This window comes from Rhipicephalus microplus, chromosome X (genome assembly GCF_043290135.1).
Source record: "Rhipicephalus microplus isolate Deutch F79 chromosome X, USDA_Rmic, whole genome shotgun sequence".
Classification (NCBI taxonomy): Eukaryota; Metazoa; Arthropoda; class Arachnida; order Ixodida; family Ixodidae; genus Rhipicephalus; species Rhipicephalus microplus.
This window is the reverse complement of record NC_134710.1, coordinates 304,000,205-304,020,902: the sequence shown is the minus strand read 5'-3', so window position 1 is coordinate 304,020,902 and position 20,698 is coordinate 304,000,205. Positions and strand designations below refer to the sequence as shown.

Genomic DNA, 20,698 nt, shown 5'->3' with positions numbered 1-20,698 from the left:
GCAAGGCAAATCAGAATATTATCAGTAAATTTAGGTACCTTACTTTTTCCCTTTTTTTTGCACGATGTTGGGCATATGTTTTGGTTCTGTAGCTTCCATGGTACTGCTAAGCAAAGTTGTCACCAAGTGTGATACGAATGAAATAATATCCATATAGTTCTCATATACCTACTGGTAAGGTAACCATTTACAAAGTAGCCCTAAAATCCCACCACATTTTATTTACTAACTTTAAGGAATGAACATTACAATTGCTTTTAACCGAAAACTTTGAAAAGTTTGTGACCATGACTTACATTTCAAAAGCAATGCAGATGGCTCCGTCTTTTTAATATAATCTTAGCAATAAAGTGTTCATAAAATACTTACAATTTTTCGTTATTACCGTGATATACTGCATGCTTTCATTTTCACTTAAAACAGTGAAGTCGTGTCCTATTAAGAAAATTTGATATTGAGAGCCAATTTTTACAGCTTTTGAGGTTTGCCACAGTAGTGTATTTTAAGCAATGTTTCAAGAGCTACTATAATATTTATGACTGGGTATAAAGGTGAGCCTGCTACCATGAGAACATCTTACACCTACTTTAAACTAAACAGCATGCTTTACTCGAGTACTATAAATTTTTAGGCTGGGACATCAATGGAAGCCAAGTTCTGACTCCTGTAAAGGAAAATAGTAATGCATGCTTATGCATACTCTTGAAGATAACTAGACCAGGCATTATGTTGTACCCATTCAAAGTACCGCTTGGTTACTGCTGTCTCAAACAAGCGCTGTGTGCTACAATTTGTTCAAGGGGTTGCCATTTTATTATTATTGCAGGAGGTCATACATGTGAAGGGGGCAGCGTAAGGGCACCCTCTCAGCATAGTATGCACTTTTTTTTCGTTTTGGATGGGAGAGAGAGTGTGTGTTCGTCACTGATAGAATGTGGGAGAGTATAACATGCTGATAATTTTTGGTATGATTAGTCACAATCAAGTCAGTTTTAGACAACAGTGCTGAGAATATTTTGTGAACTTCTGTGACCATTCAGCACCAAAAATATAGGTACATTCATATCTTTTGAATCCAAAGCATTAAAATGCTACGGAAAGCAGCATTTTGTCAAGGAAAGCTCGTATATCAAAATGTGTTCTGTCAGCATTGTGGGTGTGATAATTTCCTTTGCACTTGTACAGGTTGATGTTGGGGCATCACTGACATGTACGGTTATGTGTGATTGCAATTAAGGGAGAAATGTAGAATTTGGATTACCAAATGTTCTCTATTTGACACCAAGTTTTGCACATCAGCCCCCAGTTTTTACGTCGTTTCCAGAGATGCTTACATTCTTATTCCACTCGCTGGAAGTGGTGTCAAATGGTGTTGCAAAGGGACTAAACTGTTACAGTTCCCACTTGGTTACTTTTTAGCAGTTGGTCCTTCTCGATACTCCCCACAGGTGCAATGGATGCTCCTACCCGATACTCCTCCAGAAAGCAAGTTATATTTTGCGAAAAAAAAAAAAGAAAAAGCGGTTTTTGGTTGCTCTATCCAGCAATTAGAGATTGATACAGACATGTGATTAGATGTACAGTCGCTATGCAGACAACCCCTTCAGAAATAAATTTCGGAAAATTTTGCAACAAAAACAACACAGGATTCGAACTTCCGACCACTGCAAGCATGCGCACACACTAACCACTATACTGTGCCATGTTATGGCATCGTATGAACGAAAACAGTTATAGAGGCACCGATCAGTCGTTGCACATTCTGACACCTTGTTGCAACTCACATAGGGAAGGAAGGGGGTGCCTCCCCCTACCCTTCTATGTATCTAAAAGGTGGCACTGATACTTTCCTATACTTCTTCACAGTTAGGCTTGTCACGCCATTTCTCAATGCTAAGGGTTATGACTCCCCATGCTTTTTCATGATAAGGGTGGCCGAGGAACCTTGATATGCATTCCAAGAACTTTCCTCACATTTACGCCCAGAAAGTTTAGGACTATGGCTGGTCGCTATGAAAAGCATGTCATCACTTCATTTATTCATTTCATTCATTGTGGACCTTGTTTTCTCCCGGACTGATCCAACAAAAAGTGGGAAAAGGAGAAACGCAGTAAAACTTGCCCCCCCCCCCCCCCCCCCCCCCACTGTTGAACACTGCACATGCCTGGGGTAACAACATGTTACATGCCAGCCTTTACCAATTTGTTAGCAAGTGTTTTTAAAGACGATAGTCTTTCTTGGGATACTTTGGCCCAAAAATTTTGGTCTCTTTCTCTCTCTCTCTGTCTGTCTGGCTGTCTTTACATTTGTCTGTTTGTCTGCTGAAACGACGCCCCAAACAGCCAAAATCTAACCCCATCCGCTGCGCCTACCAATATTGCTCAAGGTTCAGCGTTCACAGTTGTGCAATTGTCAATTGAGAAGCAATTATTGTGGTTATCTAAGGCACAATAACAACACGTCAATATTCTGTATCTGTGTCTTTATACTAGAGAAGGCATACATAAGTAATCTTAAGGACCGTAGTGTTTATCATGCTGGTCTGACAATGCAGCAGTTTCCAACACTTTGCTAAAATGACACAGTGGTGGCACTTGCCCGTTGCTTTACGTTCTACACCTTATCGCCTTCGAGACAGGTGCGCACGCCTTCCTTAGTTTTTGAAGATAACTGCCAGATAGCGCTCGTGTCTCACGTGCCTCGATGCGCTCGATCGCCTTCGCGACACGGATCGAGGCACTCCAACGCAACGCCTACAGAATACAATTCACCCATTTTCCTGCGCAGGACATCAAATAAACGTTTTGTTCACTCTCTCCAGGTGCAAGACTATCGTCTTTCAACAACATTTGCAGTGAAACATGCAGATACAGGGCGATTTCTTTTATGATGTTCATAAAAATCTGGTCGTGCAGCAGCATGCCCCGCCGCGGTGGTCTAGTGGTTAAGGTACTCGGCTGCTGACCCGCAGGTTGCGGGTTCGAATCTCGGCTGCATTTCCGATGGAGGCGGAAATGTTGTAGGTCCGTGTGCTCACATTAGGGTGCACGTTAAAAAACCCCAGGTGGTCGAAATTTCCGGAGCCCTCCACTACGGCGTCTCTCGTAATCATATGGTGGTTTTGGGACGTTAAACCCCACATATAAATGGTCGTGCAGCAGGATACCAGCAGGGGTATGACATTGTCTCCAATATTCGATCTTGCTCCATAATCACAGTCGTTGCGCTTACACGAGATCGGTGTGTAATAGGCCTGTGTAACCAGGAGGATGACTACGGTGTCCTCACACCAGCAGATTTGCGGTGATGAAGCACTGCTAACTACTGCATACATGTCAATACGTACCCGTTTAAGAAATCTTTATACAATCGCATGTTGGCGATGAGCGCAATTCACATGCGAAAATAATTAGGGAATAGAAATATTTCAAAATTCTCTCGTGTTTGCCTCTATCACAGCTCTCCCGTGAATTGTTGCTGCATTGGTATATCCATGGATCATGCAAATGCAGATCGACACGCAGGCGTACGTGCTACAGCACCCTTCCCCCCACCCACCGAACGTGCATTCACCGAACTCTTTGATCAGTTTCTTTGTTTACCACGTGTGACAAAGGATTTACCATCAAAAATCAGCATGGCACATGTATTTCTGCAGTTACTCAAAAAAAAATCAAGTCATCTCCACTGAGTGAATGAGGAGGAGTGGGCGAAGCTGTGGGATCGTTTGGTGTTACCGTAAACCAGCCGTTACATTGATGCCCACTAATGCATGTAAATAAATGACAAAGCAGTGTACGGTTATATACAACGTTTATTGGTCATAAACGGTAGGTTGTGTTGAGTTGTGGATTTCGTTTCGCCTTCATTATTACTGCTTTGTCTTATAAGATCTAGCCTGAAGGTGGTAAAGACGAAGTCTGTGCATGTTCTCCTGGTGGTTGTAGGTTGTTTTCAGTCATTTGAAATACATCGCATAGAGATTATCGAGACGTCATATACGTACTGTACAAGCCAGTCGTTGTCCGTGATGTCAACGTTGAAGTCTCCAAAAAGTATGAAGAGGTTGTAATTGTACTTTGTTTCATAATCGTGCATGGCTAGATCGATGTACTTCTCTACGTTGCCTCGCGAGAGATTCAAGGCCAAGTACGTTGTCATGACGATGGTTCGGTCTGATAGGTTTATTGCCTCCGGGGTAGCAGCTTGTTGATGGCATTGCCATTAAACCACCACTTCTCACGCCCTCAACTCTGTGTCTGCTTGGCGTTTTTGCCGTTTTGCCGCCGCTTCCCACGTCGTATGTTCGTTTTCATTCATTGGCAGAAAGAGAATGTTCTATGGTCGTCATCGTCATGGGGCACCTTGCTTGTTATAACACACTTATTCTTAATCGTCGTCAGCACCATTGTCATTGCTGGACAACGGACAAGCATAGACTAAAGTGCTTCGCCCCTGAAAGGGCGCTTTCACAGCACGCAGGAAGTGCCCTTTCCGCCACGATGTGTGCAAACTTTTGCTCATAGTTCGTCCCTTGTGAGAGCTAAGGGTCCTCAGTTCTTCAAGAAAACATTAAGAGAGTATAGATCTATTGCCTTCATAAGTGTTCTATGGAACTGTTCTTGTACCTGTTCTGTACTTTGTTTCTGGCTCCTAATGTGGTAACACGCTGCAAGCTGTTAAACGGTGTGAGAGGCCGTTTCATATCACTTGAGTGGACTTGTGGCGACCGCTGCCCATTTAGATGACGTCTGTCTTCAACGTGTAACCGACTGAGCTTCAAAGGCCCTGCAATACATTTTCAGCACGGTCAGAAAACGCTGCCGATCGGTATTCAAGGCTCCCGAGAACATGCGAGCCAAGTATTATAGCTCAGCCTGCAGCCTGGATTTTTCAGTCACTTCTCGAAGTGAGCTGGAAATCGTTCTCTTTTTCTTTCGACATATGATGCCGCTAACCCGAATAACCGCGCCATAAAACCGAAGCCTACAATTATTGGTTGATTTGAGCATTGTGAGCTGGGTAGTTACCGTGGCTGCCACGGAAAGCTGCCACGCCCGCGCCCACATTGAAAGTAAGCCATGCGTTCGAATGAAAGAAAGTGCTGATAGGGATACTGAAGAATAATTTGAAAAACTGATGAAAACATCGAAATTTTCTTCAAAAGAGCCTTGTGTACTCCATTTGTTGGGTTCAGTCAAGCTACTTATGTAGATTTTAACCCAATGAAACTGTTTAACAGGTATATACTGGAAAATAAAATTGAATTGAATTGAAAATACGCCACTGTTACAATAGAGCTTATTTCACATATTTTCAACCATTGGCTGTATTTTTGGTGATTAGGGTGGTTACACACCATACACCCCCCCCCAAACACATTTATGTATTTATTTATTTGTTTGTTTGTGAAACCCTCAGTGAGCATAAAAATAAATACATGATAATTTAAGCACGTTACAGTGAAGATACATCATCATCATCATCAGCCTGACTACGTCCATTGTAGGACAAAGGCCTCTCCCATGTTCCGCCAGTCAACCCGGTCCTGTGCTTGCTGCTGCCAATTTATACCCATAAACTTCTTAATCTCATCTGCCCACCTAACCTTTTGTCTCCTCCTAACCCAATTGCCTTCTCTAGGAATCCATTTAGTTACCCTTAATGACCAGCGGTTATCCTGTCTACGTGCTACATGCCGGGCCCATGTTCATTTCCTCTTCTTGATTTCAACTATGATATCCTTAACCCCAGTTTGTTTCCTAATCCACTCTGCTCTCTTCTTGTCTCTTAAGGTTACACCTACCATTTTCCTTTCCACTGCTCGCTGCGTCGTCCTCAATTTAAGCTGAACCCTCTTTGTAAGTCTTCATGTTTCTGCTCCATAGCTAAGTACCGGTAGGATACAGCTGTTATATACGTTCCTCTTGAGGGATAGTGGCAACCTACCTGTCATAATTTGAGAGTGCTTGCCAAAAGTGCTCCACCCCGTTCTTATTCTTCTAGTTACTTCAATCTGGTGGTTCGGCTCTGTGGTTATTACCTGCCCTAAGTAGACAGTCTTTTACAACCTCAAGTGGACTATTGCCTATCTCAAAGCGCTGTTCTCTTCTGAGGGTGTTGTACATTACTTTCATTTTCTGCAGATTGATTTTAAGACCTACTTTTCTGCTCTCCTTGTCTAACTCCATAATCATGAGTTGCAATTTGTCCCCTGAGTTACTCAGCAATGCAATGTCATCGGCGAAGCGCAGGTTACTAAGGTACTATCCATTAACTTTTATGCCTAAGTGTTCCCATTCTAGGCCTCTGAAAATCTCCTGTAAGCATGCGGTATATAGCATTGGGGAGATTGTATCCCATGCCTTACACCCTTCTTGATTGGTATTATGTTGCTTTCTTTATGAAGCACTATGGTAGCAGTTTATTCCCTGTAGATTACTTCCAAGATGTTTACATATGCTTTGTCGACGCCCTGATTTCACAGTGTCTGCATGACTGCTGATATTTCTACTGAATCAAACGCCTTCTCGTAATCTATGAAGGCTATGTATAATTGTTGGCTATATTCTGAGCATTTCTCTATTACCTGTTTGATAGTATGAATGTGGTCGATTGTTGAGTAGCCTGTTCGAAATCTTGCTTGTTCCTTTGGTTCATTGAATTCTAATGTTGTCTTAATTACGTTAGCAATTACCTTTGTAAATAGTTTGTATACTACGAAAAGCAAGCTGATCGGCCTGTAATTCTTCAAGTTCTTGTCGTCTCCTTTCTTATGTATTAGGATGATGTTAGCATTCTTCCAAGATTCTGGTACTCTTCCCGTCAGGAGACACCTCATAAACAGGGTCGCTAGTTTTTCTAACACAATCTGTCCTCCATCTTTCAGCAGATCTGATGTTACCTGATCCTCACCAGCAGCTTTGCCTCTTTGCTTGCTCTCCAAGGCTTTTCTGACTTCTTCTATCATTACTGGTGGGGTGTCATCTGGGTTACTGCTAGTTCTTATAGTATTAAGGCCGTGGTTGTGCTGGCTGCTGTACAGATCTCTGTAAAACTCCTCCTGTAATTTTAGTATCCTATCCATATTGGTAGTTACTTTGCCTTCCTTGTCCCTTAGTGCATACAACTGGTTTTTGCCTATCTCAAGTTTTCTCTTTACTGCTTTGACGCTTCCTCCATTCTTCAGGGCGTGTTCAATTCTCTCCATGTTATACCTTCTTACATCGGATATCTTACGCTTATTAATCAACTTTGAAAGCTCTACCAACTCTATTTTGTCTGTTGTACTTGAGGCTTTCATGCTGTGACCTTTTTTTCATGGGGTTCTTTGTCTCCTGGGACAGCTTGCCAGTGTCCTGACTAACTACAGTATCTCCAACTTCCACTGCATACTCCGTAATGATACTCGTCAGATTATCATTCATTGTGTCAACGCTAAGAGCGGTTTCCTCTATAAGAGCTGAGTATCTATTCTGAAGCGAGACTCTGAATTCTTGTACTTTCCCTCTCAGTGCTAGCTCATCGTTTGGCTTCTTGCGTATCAGCTTCTGTTGATCGTTCTTCAAGTCTAGGCGAATTCGGGACCATAGAATTCTATGGTCACTGCATCGTACCTTGCCAAGTACTTCCACGTCCTGCACGATGCCGGGGTGTGCACTCAGTATAAGGTCTATTTCGTTCTTATTTTCGCCATTAGGGATCCTCCATTTCCACTTACGGTTTCCTCGCTTTCGGTAAAAGGTATTCAAAATCCGTAAATTGTTGCGTTCTGCGAATAGTAGCTTCCCACTGGCATTTCTAGTACCTATGCCATAATCTACTACTGCCTGGTCTCTAGCCTGTTTCTTCCCTAATTTTGCATTGAATTCTCCCATCAGTGTAGTATACTGTGTCTTTACTTTACTCATTGCCGATTCCAAGTCTTCTTAGAACCTTTCAACTGGCGCGTCATCATGGCTGGATGGAGGCGCATAAGCCTGTACCACCTTTGTATCTCTTGTTGAGTTTAATTACGATATCTACTGCCCTTTTATTAATGCTATAGTATTCCTCTATGTTGCCAGCTATGTTTCTGTGGATAAGGAACCCCACTCCCAGTTCTCTTCTGTCAGCCAAGCCCCGATAGCAAATGACGTGCCCATTTGGATACATATAATACATATAATACATATAAGGAGATACATACAATAGTAAATATTACACACAAAGAATACACTAAACAGCCAATAATAGTTGTGGCCATTACTTGAATTCACGATTGCAAGTTTATTATGAGTGCATGCTTAAAACGAGTGGTGTCGGTGATGGTTGCTAATGAGGCAGGTGGATTATTTCACTCTATTCAGGTATTAGGAAGGAATGAGTGTGAACATCCTTCTATGGTGCTGTGACGAGGTACGTTCACTTTATGCGCTTGATCATGGCGAGCTGTATGGCACGGTGCTGAGTGGATCCAAAGTGAGCAAATGGATGCGTTGTGGTAACAGATTTTATCAAATAATGAAGTGCACGATTCCTTTCTGCGAAGAAAGAGTAATGGGATATGTAGCATTCACTTTGTTTATGGAACACTAGCAGTCTAATGAAAATTGGCTAGGACGAAACAGTGCGATTGTGTGCCGATTTGATTTTGTTTATTGATGGAACTAGTGGGTGCTGAGCGGGTTAGACGTAGGCGTGACGGCTGGTGTTGTTGGGATGAATGTTTCCGGTGCCTAATCGCAAAGTATCGCCTCCTATCGTTGTCGGCCCGGCTTCTATATAGACGCGGTGGTTTGTGAAGAACTAATTATTTCCCCTTTATAGTTTCTGCCTGAAATGAAGGTAGTACGTGGCGATCGACTTCATTGCATAATCTTTCAATTTGGCTAGAAATCTTGGCGGCAGACATGTATCTCTTTAAGGCCATGACGCGCGCTGACGAAGGGGTGCAACTTCTCGTTCACTCTCCATCCACCCTTTCCCACGCGCAGCGTTCAGCGTGCCCGCTAGTACGAAACGTCAGACAAAGCGCTTGAAGCGGGCGACAAGTTCCATCGTATATTTGATGGATTCTGAAAATTTTCGTTGGCACTATAGGTTTGTGAAGCAATGAGCTCTTTTTTTTTCGTGAAGAAATTAGGTCTTCTAATTAGGCCATTGGACGATTACGTTAAGTGTTTCAGGGCTTCATTAAGTGTTTCAGGGCCTCAGTGACGTCCTAGACATGCCCGCGACGTCCCATAAACGTAACGCGAAGTCGTTGCTCGTTGGCCTCGTGTTCAATCCTATCCAGTGTTCGCCATCTCTGTAAACGCATGCCGGCTGGTAAACAAAACGACAAAGAGAACACAGCCAGTCTTTCTAAGTGTAACGCGCGCCCGGCGTTATCTTCTCCAGCTATAGAAGGTAACTAAAAAAGGAGCGGAGCGTTCCCGCCCGTGTAATTGCTTAATTTTGCCCTCCGCGCCAGCGGAATGACGAATTGCACCTGTCACGGCGTCGCACCAGCAATGAGCAGGCGTCTTCATCAAGCCATCGAATCTCGCTCGCTCGCGCTTCCTGAATGCCCGACGCCGAGGCGGGAACAGTCACGTCATTCGCGGCCGTCTTTCGAGAGGCGTGTTGCAGTTGCACCCTCTTACACGGTTCTCTTTCGGTTTTTTTTCTAGGCGAAACTAGTCGTCATTCGTTATTACTCGGTCAGAAATTAATTGCGTCAGCGTTTCTTGCCCACCTGTAGGCAAGCTTGCTCACTCGAACAATGAACCGCGAGTCTCCTAGCCGGATCGATCGTCCGACCCTTTCGGTCTAAATTTAATTAGCCAAATTTTTATAATTGCTTCTAGAATCAGTTGAAAACGCTTTAAGACTGCGACGGTAGAAGCGATGCTGATGAAGTTTCTTAATTGTTTGATCTTTCCCGTGCTTTGGGCGTTTCGAATGCATACTTAAAACGCCAGAAAATTGCTATACGTTTAGTTCCTTTCCGTGAACAACATGGTCAATGTCAGCACTAGTTAGCATTGTAACTATCCCGTCATTTGTAGTTTGCTGTTTTTTTTTTGTGTTGTTACTGTAATGATCGCACAAGATGTTGTTTCAGGAGGGTTTGAATTTGGCTTAGTTGGTGTTTACTACGGGGCCTGCTTACCGTTTCTGAAGAACGATGACAAAAGAAAAACACGACCCGCTCGTGTACCTCTTTGCGTTTCTCCTCCTCCGTTCCCGTGTTTGGTTGGCGGTATAGGCACGTTATGCACGCAAGGGGCATTGACTTTTAACCTTTTGTCGTATATCTATTTATACGCCGGGTATAATACGACGACTCCGCAAATAGCTTGCGATGAAGTGTGCACTCTTGGTTGCGAATTGGCTCAGCCTATTCTCCCTTGTTTATGTAAAAAAAAAAAAACGATTTCCCACATTCTTCATGAGTAGTTCTCACTTTTCTGGCGCCGCTATATATGTGATCCCGCCAACTATTAAATCCTACGCTTAATACTACTAATAAATCCTACGCTTAAGAATAGGTACGCGTAAGAGCGTACCTTTTCTCAGGCGTAGGACCTATTTGTCAGTGGACTTGGAGCCCTGTATGAGTGAGGCGAACATGTTGTGAGGGGAGCTTGTGCGAGCCATTGCGAACCCGAGAGAGTTGGAATCGAATGGAATATGCGATTTCGTTTGTTAATATTGCTGTTCCAAAGTCGCCAGTGTGAGCCTAAATCGGCTCTTTTAGATTCACACGCGTGTTCTGTTCTGCAGAACGATCAAGCCTGAATGAGGACGCGCGAATTCAGGGTTACGCAACAGCAGTTTCACGTACCGCTTGATTTGTTACCGGGCTTGAAGGTTAAATGCACCGAAATTTTAGACTGCGTGAATAGCCTGTAGTTTCGGACGATGTTCAGACACGGAGAATATTTGCAAAATTATTAATTTGCCGTACCAGCGCACGCGTCACTGTAAAGTTCGGAAAAAAAAAAAACCCCGAAGAGGTCGAGAACCTTACCGTTTGCCCAAAGTGACCTATAGCTTCAAGGCTCTAGAAGCTAAAAGCTATATACAGATGTAGAACATGAACCCAAGGGACTCGGAAGCGGGAAGCATACGTCCGGACTCGCGTCATAGCGACAGTCACCGAGCGCGCGTATAGTCGTATGTTCTCAGGATGCCTTCAAGGGTGTTACCTATATAGACTTATTACCGGTCGTGCGGTCTTGCGAAGATTGTTTCGAAACCGTGTACTATTCTCCCATAATGAATGAATTCCACATCTCCGTCGTCGCACGTAAGCCTTCGCAGATATTATCGCGTTTGACTTTAGTCAAAGTGAACTTTCGCCCCGCCGTGGTAGTCTATAGTGGCTAAGGTACTCGGCTTGCTAACTCGCAGGTCGCGGGATCGAATCCCGGCTGCGGCGGCTGCATTTTCGATGGAGGCGAAAATGCTGTATGCCCGTGTGCTCAGATTCGGGTGCACGTTAAAGAACCCCAGGTGGTCGAAATTTCCGCAGCCCTCCACACGACGTCTCTCGTGATCATATGGTTGTTTTGGGACGTTAAATGTCACATATGAGAGTGAACTTTCGTTGCAACTGGCCTTGTAATGTGCCTGCAACGTTTCTTGAATGTTGCCAGAAAACACGGCCGATCCGTTATCAAGACTTAGTGAACATGTGAGCCAAATATCAGTGGGCTGCACGCCGTGGGATCTAGCGCTATACGTGCATTGACTGATTTCGTGATCACGAAAACGTATATATATATATATATATATATATATATATATATATATATATATATATATATATATATATATATATATATATATATATATGTGTGTGTGTGTGTGTGTGTGTGTGTGTGTGTGCGTGTGTGTGTGTGTGCGCGCGTGTGTGCGTGTGTGTAAATTGGCGTATTTGCACTTCCGGGCCCGATCGACGGGAGGGCTGGCGTCTGCTGAAAAATGTTACATAACGAAGCTTATCGCCGTCTCCCAAATAAGCGGTATGTTTGCCCAGGCTCGCTACCCCTCTTCTACGTGTCCGCCGTGGTGCATCAGTTATGGTTTTCGGCTGCTTACTTGAAGGTCGCGTGTTCGATGCCGGCCGCAGCGGGCCGATTTCGATGGAGGTCCATTAAACGCACGAGGACCGTGTGTGCTGTGCGACATCAGGGCACGTTAAAGAACTCCGGCTGGTCGAAATTTCCGTAGCCCTCCACCACGGGGTGTCGCATGATCATGTCGGGGTTTTGGCTCGTTAAACCCCAGATATTATTATTATTATTATTATTATTATTATTATTATTATTATTATTATTATTATTATTATTATTATTATTATTATTACCTCTCTTCTACGCGCCTCGCGAGAGTTATGAGCGCCGTGGCAGACATCGTTTAGTGTCATCTAATTGAAAAGCGCTTCGAAATTGGCAGTCTGGATATGGCCACTGTTCGGCGAGTCAGGCTGACTCGGGGAAAAGCCTTACTAAGGGCTCACAATATAATCTCGGCCCAGCTCCGCAGTTGCGTGGTGCTTTTACTGCTTCGTCATGTACGTGCACTGTCAAAGTAGGGCACCACAGTATGTACCGCCGCCGACACGTTCAGAAAAAGTCAGAGAGGATGGTCGAGGCGCGCACCACCTGCGTCGTCAGTATATATGGCAGGCGTCATCCCGGTTGAAACCCGACAGGTGGTGCACCCGCCTGCACCGCCGAAATCGGAGGTCCCCGTCCTCACATACGTACGGCGGTACAATCGCTGCTCCTACAGCAGCAGCAGCAGTTGCGGATCCCATGCATCATGCCGACGGTGTAACTAGGCTGCCGGACACTCTATATATTTCGTTGTCTCTGCACTTATAAAAGCGTAGTGATACAGTGCTCGGCGACATTCATTTCTGTTGCTTTCCAGAATTGGGGCGTCGAGGTAGTGCTCTGACGCCTGTAATGTGCCTGCACCTTTTCGTATACGCATTCTGGGCAGCTTTGTTGCGAGCCGTGTTTTGCGTCGAGCAGACATGCGCCGCTATACTCTGCAGCGCGCGCAGCACTCGTCAGTTCACTTTTCGCTTGACTGCCCGCTTGTAGTACCCTTCCCCACTTTCCCTCCTTGTTCTGAATCTTATGCCCAGCTGCCGCTCTTGATTTCCTTTCTCTCTTGTTCTTTTCTAATCCTGATTTCTCCCGACCGCGGTCGTTAGTGTGCAGTCGAGGGACCACAGCCGATGCTAATTGAACAAACTCCGTGCACTCGAGAGAAAGCGGCCCGGCGTTAAAGGGCAAAGCGCGCCTCCGAGCCACGAACGGTCCAGTGCAATAGCGGAAAAGGGGCGAGCATCCAGCAGTGCAGGACGCCGCGAGTGATTTCCCTATCCCGCGGAGAGAAGAAGGGCCGCCTCCGTTGTTTGGCTAAGTGGCTGTCGAGCTAACGAGCCATGGGTCTCCCTTCTTCAAGGAGCCGCGCTGCTCCAGGATGCGCCGCAACAAACACGAGTTGTGGCCGGGGTCCGACGACGCATTGTTTGCTTCGCAAGGTTTCGGCAGAGTCTCGCTGTGGCGCACTAACGCCCCCCCCCCTCCCCCCCCCGCCTTTTCTCCTTCAAGGCTCATGCGGGGACGAACTGCTGCGGGCGAGCATATATTGTGCCCACCATCCATCCATTTGGCTTCGAGAACGGCGTTGTGTTGTAATGCCTCCTTTGCTTGCTTCTCCTCTCGTCGCGCCGTCGCTTTGTAACATGTTTTTTTTTTATTTCGCGTCTGCGTTATACGAGAAACAAGTTGTTTGCGGGGCAGGTTGGTGCCTGTATTCTTATATGCAGCAGTTGTCGCGATTTTTTTGTTTTTCCCTTCGAACCTCGAGCACGCCTATAATAGGGAGTTTTAGAATACCGTTTGCAAGCGCTGCGGGCGTAGCGGGCGCCGTATGTTTTTTTTAGAATAGCGTCTGCCCTGCTGCGAACCGCAACGCACGATCGCAGCGACACCGTAGCCTCGAAACCAGCGCTTGCGGGCCACATGCGGGCCGCGATCGCCGCGCGCAATTTCGGATTTTCTGCGTGCGGTCAGCGAACGCGAACGCCGACTCGCGTTACGACGCATGCGCAGTGGCAGCGACCGCACCACCGCAAGGGATCGCGGTGCGCTATTCTAAAACTCCCTATTTGTTTGCACTTGGTATACCATCCGTGTGTTCGCTACGTCATAGCAAAATTGTACAGCAATGTTTGCTGCATACAATGGCGAATGAGGTTATACAAATAACTAAACTTTTTTTATTTAATGATAGGTTTTTTTTTTCTATCTTCAGCGTAATGTCCGGAGAGCAGCTTCGACTAAATGATCGATGTGTGTCTGCAGGTTGTTCGTTTACTGTCGCTAATTAAGGCCAACTCTCGTGTTCTTCCGACATAGTATATTTTGAAATGGAGGCTTCGTTGCCTGCACAATGAGTTGCAGGTAGCATTACACGATATTCCTGTAAGTTCTGTTTGCGGCAGCTTGGTCATCCGAATGACGCCAAGGGCAACGTTCATTAATGGAGGTAACGCGAGGGTAAATAATACCATGGTAGACAAAACGGAGCAGACGAATATGTACCAGTTTTAGTGTATGGTTCATATAGAGGTTCGGTGTACTTTTTAAAGTCTTGATAAGTTTACAGTTCGTATACGGGAAACGGCGCGCACTTGATGCTGTTGGCGGAACTTTCGCATGTCTCTACGCACTTGGATGCTCTGCCGAAAAGAAAGGGATGAGTAAGACAGAGAAAGCAGGCATACGTATGGTGGCCGTGGCGATTGCATTCTGATTGCCCGATACGGAATGCAATATTGTTTGCGTACCGTACATTGGGTGCACGTTAAATATGGCACTTCAAAGCTTCTCCTACTACAGTTTCGTTTGCTTTTAAATTCTTGTTTACAGCGTGTGCCCCGCCGCGGTGGTTTAGTGGCTAAGGTACTCGGCTGCTGACCCACAGGTCGCGGGATTGAATCCCGGCTGCTGCGGCTGCATTTCCGATGCAGGCGGAAATGTTGTAGGCCCGTGTACTCAGATTTGGGTGCAGGGTGAAGAACTCCAGGTGGTAGAAACTTCCGGAGCCCTCCGCTACGGCGTCTCTCATAATCATATGGTGGTTTTGGGACGTTAAAGCGCACATATCAATCATCATTAGTTTACAGCGTGGTCTCTCAGTCTCAGTTGCTGAAATGTGAATATTGTGGGATGAGTGTGAGAAACCAGACGTCCGCGCTCAAGTACACATTCATATTGTGCATTAAACCGAAATTATTCCGCTTGTTCATATCTTGATGCACGTAAGCGTGAAGCAGGAGGCCTTACGTGTATACGTCAATGGGAACACAATTCTTTACCACGGTGGAGTGCCTCGCAGTTCAGAGGTCATATAGCGTTCACGAGTGGTTGCATTAATAAAAATTTAATGTGTCCAATACGTGACTGTTGCTTGAAGGCACCCCTTTGCTAGTTTTGTCGCACTTGTTTCTGGTGCTTAGCCAAGTTTCGCGTGCTGCGTTTCGTTACACTTGGGCAGGTTGGACATCGTACATATACGCTAACTTTTTTTTTTTTTTTGCGATGTTCTTCACTCGCGCGACGTTAGTTAGTTTCCCCGTAAGCACTCGCGTTAACGTGCCGCAATCTTGCGTTCATACCACGTTCGTTTGTCCTCAAGGCGATACGCAAGCAGCCTTAGTTTTTACATTCTAAAACATCCCGGGTACTCATCGTCATAGCTATACCATTTAAACGAAATAGCCATCCTGCGCGCGCTTTTTTGCGTAACAAAGTAGCTCTTGCCGTGCGGGATATATGAACGACATGCGATATCGGTTCGGCGGCCACTGTAAGGTCGTGCAGCTGTCACCACGACGACAGTTTTGTTTTGCCACTTAGGCAGGCTGCATTAGGCCGAATGCGTACGTGGTTATCGTGTTTAACATGGCTGCCTGACTTGATATGACGCGCGCCCCCTTTTTATGTTCTGCGCTTGCGCCGCGCGCGTATACAGTTTTGTTCTTGCGAGTTGCGCGGCTATGCGATGTTTCGCCGCTCCCCCTTTTGGCTCTCCGGGGCGCTTCCTTTGATGACCGTTAGCTGCGGTATTCCGCGACGCGCGTCCAACTTCTTGGATCAAAAAAAAAAAAAAAAAAACAGCGACACAACAGTCCCAAGGAAATGAAGAAGGAAACTGAGGGAAAAAGGACGAAGGCGAAATAGAAGGGAAAACAAACAAACAAAAGATGTTCGAGCCTCTCTGCAGCGAAGCGAAGTGCTTGTTTGCGCTGGTCGTGGGTTGTTGGCCTGGCGCTGTAGATTGCGCGCGCGCGCCTGAACTCGTTGAGAAATGGTTCCTTGGAGTCACGCGTAATTCGGGCGCTATTAATAACCTGTGTATACGCGCGGCTGCCCGTGTACGGATGCCACCGTCTCGTTTCTTCTTTTTTCTTCAGTTTACTGCCTTTTTAGAGGTTTTTTTTTTGTTTTCTTTATGGCCGCTTTCTATTTTTCTCTCGACGCAGCCGCTGGAACCTCGCGGCGCCGAGATCTTTCTCTCCCGCCGCGAGGTGCTTGTTTTGCTCCCTTCATTGTCTCGAGAGTGATTGAAACGATCACGATTGTTCTTATTTCGTTCGAGATAGGAACGAAAAGAAAGTAGTGGTGGGATTTTTAGGGCCTCCCTTTCTTCGTTGTTCAAACAGGACTTGTATGTCTTCTTTTGTTTGTTTCTCCTCCTACTCTTCAAGAGGTTGAGAAGGGAGAGGGTCGCTTTTTGTTTTTCTCTCCATACTCTCGTTGTCTGTATACGCCACAAGCTTTTATCGCGCGTTCAAGTCTTTGTTAGTCGTGAAGGCTGTTCACCGCGTCTGATAAGTTGTCCTTTGATGCGTGTTGGGCTTCTCGCGGAAGTCATTGGTTCGTAACTCTCACGGTGAATAATTTTTTTTTGAAACGTTTGGCGAAGAAGAAAGAAGGGGATTGGGGGGGGGGGGAAGGGGGGGTTAAACATTTCAGCAGTCGTCATTTATCGCTCAAAGTGGCTCGTTTCGTGGATTCTCATCTTCGATGTCCTTGTGAGACCACCGCAAAGTTAATCACGAGCCCCGTATACAAATGCTTCGGTGTTCCTCTTCGCTTCGCTATAACGCGAGTGATATGGCAGTGCTAGATGCGATATTATATAGTTAATAAATATGCAAACTCGCCGTGCTGGGTGAAGTGATTAGGTTTGCTGCGTTACTATAAAGACGAATAAATGGCGGGTGGCCTGGCGAGGTGTTTATTGTTGCGGACCGAGCGTGCTCAAGGAATGAGGGGACCTGCGCGTTACGCAAGGTATATACCCACTGAGTAATAGCAAAATAAAAAGGCCACAACTTCACTTTCGAAATGCGTTTCCCCACTCCGGTTCGCCACGCCGATTTGATTTTGTGGGGATTTCAACAAAGTATTGCGAAACGCTTGCGGTGCGAAATCTTTTGTTTGTGTGTGTGTGTGAGAGAGAGAGAGAGAGAGAGAGACTGACTGACGTAATACCGGATAAACTGGATACCCCTGGAAGTCATTCGCCATGCAGTAGACATCAAGGACTGGCGATGAGGTTGTGACCGTCAAATGTTTCGGTAGGAGGCTTTCTATACAGTCTCTCTGTCGCGCTTACCGTTGAAATGGGAGAGTACCTTAAAGGGTGCGTACAGGTTTTGGAAACCCTTGGAAACCCTTAAAATAGAAAAGTTCGTTTTCAAGGCCCTTGAAAGTCTTCGAATCGTATTTCCTTGAAAGCGCTTGCATTTATTGGCATCTGGTGTATTATTTTGTGTGTGGGAGCTGTTGTCTGTGTAGGTCAGGCCAACTCCGACGGCACGTGGGCTCAGCAATGACCCCTCTCCCGTGTTTAACCTGTCTGGATCACACTCAGTCCTACCATTAATTCAATTTCCTCGCCTGTCGATCCACTTCCTCTAAACTCTTGCTGGTGACTTTACTCCAACTCCAGTATTGTCTTCCCTCTCTATATAACTCTGTTAGTGAGCAGCGCGCGGAGTGTGAAACAGTACTTATTCAAACTCGAATAGTATCCGCTGTATTAATGCTTAGAGCCAAAGTTTTTTTCTTTTTTATTTTCAAAGAACGAAAGAGTGCTGTGTGCCAGCCAGATGCGAAAATATGAGAAGCGCCGCTGGCGTTCAGTCATTGGCTCTCATGCATCGGTTCTTTTGTTGCACTTTCGTCTACACAAAGACACTGACTGTATACATACGTAGTGGATATTCGCTGATTCGCATGGCGCACTGGCGTGAATCCAATTGAAATTTGATTCACTACATATTAAATCTCAAAAGCAGGAAAATTTAGTGACTCCAGGCAGTCAAATTTATTCAATGATCAATTTCTGAATGCGAGGGGCAAAAATTTTGGAATAGTCACTCACGTTTTCCTGCTTCAGCACTGGAGTACAGTCAAAAACTCGATATAACGAAACAAATTTTACAAAGTTGCCTATCTAACGAAGACATTTCCAGTACCCAGCAAGTACCCACAGGGTTCACTGTTTTCATCAACCCGAATTAGCGAACAAATGTGGCCACCAAACTCGATATAACGCAGTTCTTGAAATAACCGAATTAACAGGGCAGCGATTTCTTTTTTGTTTTGTCACTGGTACATTTTTTTAGAGAGAGAATGAGCGCTATGAACTTGACCAGAATTCGGGGACATTTTCAACTAGTGTCATTTCGCGTCGGTGACACCGGCGGCCAACCGTAGCCCAATGGGAACTAGGCGAAAAAAAAAATCGTATCTGACGAAAAAAGGGAGTTATCAAAAACGACTCTTGGTTATGTATAGCAGAGACTTAAACATTCTGTCGAAATTACAGGGTCTCACTACAAACCGCGTGGCTTCTCAGATTGTTTAATATATTAAAATGGGCTCCATGTGTTTCAAAGAGCCCCATGTGTTTTTAATGGGCCGTGTTCGATTGCCCTGTGAAGTCGCACGTTTTCTGGTGTGATACTGAAATTTCACCAAAGTGTTCCAGTATAGTCCTCCCGGACTTGTTTTTGATTACTAGCTTACTTAAAAAAAAGTATGATTCTTATTTTGCCTATTTTACATTCAGTAGTGGCAGGACGCCGTCGCTGCTGCCGGAAGATGGCGCCACGTATAGATTACTCCAAATCCTGGAAATACTATCGCGTTAAAACAACTAATCCCCTAGTTACGGCTCAAGCTCTACTTTGACTAGGCTGCAGGCCGCACTCATGGACAGAATAACGAATTGGACTGTTGGTAGCGCTGTTTCGTATCGAATGGTGCTAAAGGTGGCTTCTTTCCTCTTTTTTTTTTTGTCTCACTCGACACAAAGCATATATCATCTCCTTGCTACTTTCTCGTTCGGCCTGCTCACACAATCACTCCGTTCGTTTTCCGAGTCATTGCATATCTGTCGACTGTCATAATTTTACGTGACCGTCGTCTACCTAGCCTGCATCGCCAGGATATGGTTAGGGTATGGTGTCCCCCTACGTCACAGGCCGTCCTCTGATCGTGTTCGAAGACTTTTTGGGCACGCAGGGGCAGTGGCGCATTCAGGGAGTGCCCCCCCCCCCCTCCTCCCTGATTTTTTTTTTACCGTGCCATTAAAAAAAGAAAATGACCATTTCAAGGCGTTCCTCCCCTCGGAAATCAAGGTGCCCCCCCCCCCCCCCCAAAAAAAAAAATTCTTGCTGTGCATGGGTAGGTTACGGTGAACACAAGGTCGTGGTATATATCTCAGGGTATCACTACGTTAAATTTTATTTCGAAATGCTGAAACACACCGTCCTCGATTTTACGAAATTCCCCATCCAACGAAATAACTCCAGGGTAGTCATTGCTTCGTTAAACCGAGTTTTAACTGCGTTTGCAAAAAGTGGTAACGTCATTCGTACATCTGTGAAACTGAAGAGTTGCTCAAATACTGAAGAAAAAAGTGAAACAGGACTACTGGAAAAAAAAATTGCCGATCTAATACAAGAGATCACCGAGCGTCTGCGTACATAATGCTGTGAAGTTTTGTGCTCGTGAGGAACATGTGTTTTGCGATCAAGACGGGACATTTCGAACAACATTTTCTTGTATTCGGAATGTGTAAATCTGCCCGTATTGTTTTGGAAACACAGCAAAACATTTTTACTTGTTGTGCTGCTTCGCGTCCTTGTAGGGTTATTTGAGTCCTTCGATAGGGACTCGATAGCCCTTCAGCATCCTCTAGTTTGGGCTATCGAAACCTGCACGAACTCTGTGTACTTAGGTGTTCACAGCTCTCATGTTGCGCCGGCCGCGCTGCCTTTTCCTGTCTTTGCAGCTATGGCCCCCCCGCACAGCAGCGCCAACGCCCCCGGACTGAGCACGCCGGCCAGCAAAATGTAAGTCCCGTGATCACACACGGCTCTTTGCGCCGCTCTTTCCGCACGTGCTGCCGAACTTCTTGAGCCGTGCGTAGCGTTCGATTCGACTGCACAATGCCCGAGTATGTTCAAGATTGATTGATTGATTGATTGATTGATATGTGGGGTTTAACGTCCCAAAACCACCATATGATTATGAGAGACGTCGTAGTGGAGGGCTCCGGAAATTTAGACCACCTGGGGTTCTTTAACGTGCACCCAAATCTGAGCACACGGGCCTGCAACATTTC

The 20,698-nt window shown here is 45.5% G+C and overlaps 1 protein-coding gene across 1 annotated transcript in view; it reads left to right on the top strand.

The window, feature by feature from the left end:
- The window catches only part of LOC119161343 (maternal embryonic leucine zipper kinase), a 159,364-nt gene that overhangs the window by 60,236 nt on the left and 78,430 nt on the right, over positions 1 to 20,698 (top strand). Inside the window, exon 12 of the mRNA XM_037413765.2 lies at positions 20,366 to 20,426. Within this exon, the coding sequence (XP_037269662.2) occupies positions 20,366 to 20,426 (61 nt within the window). The remainder of the gene's footprint in view (positions 1 to 20,365; positions 20,427 to 20,698) is intronic.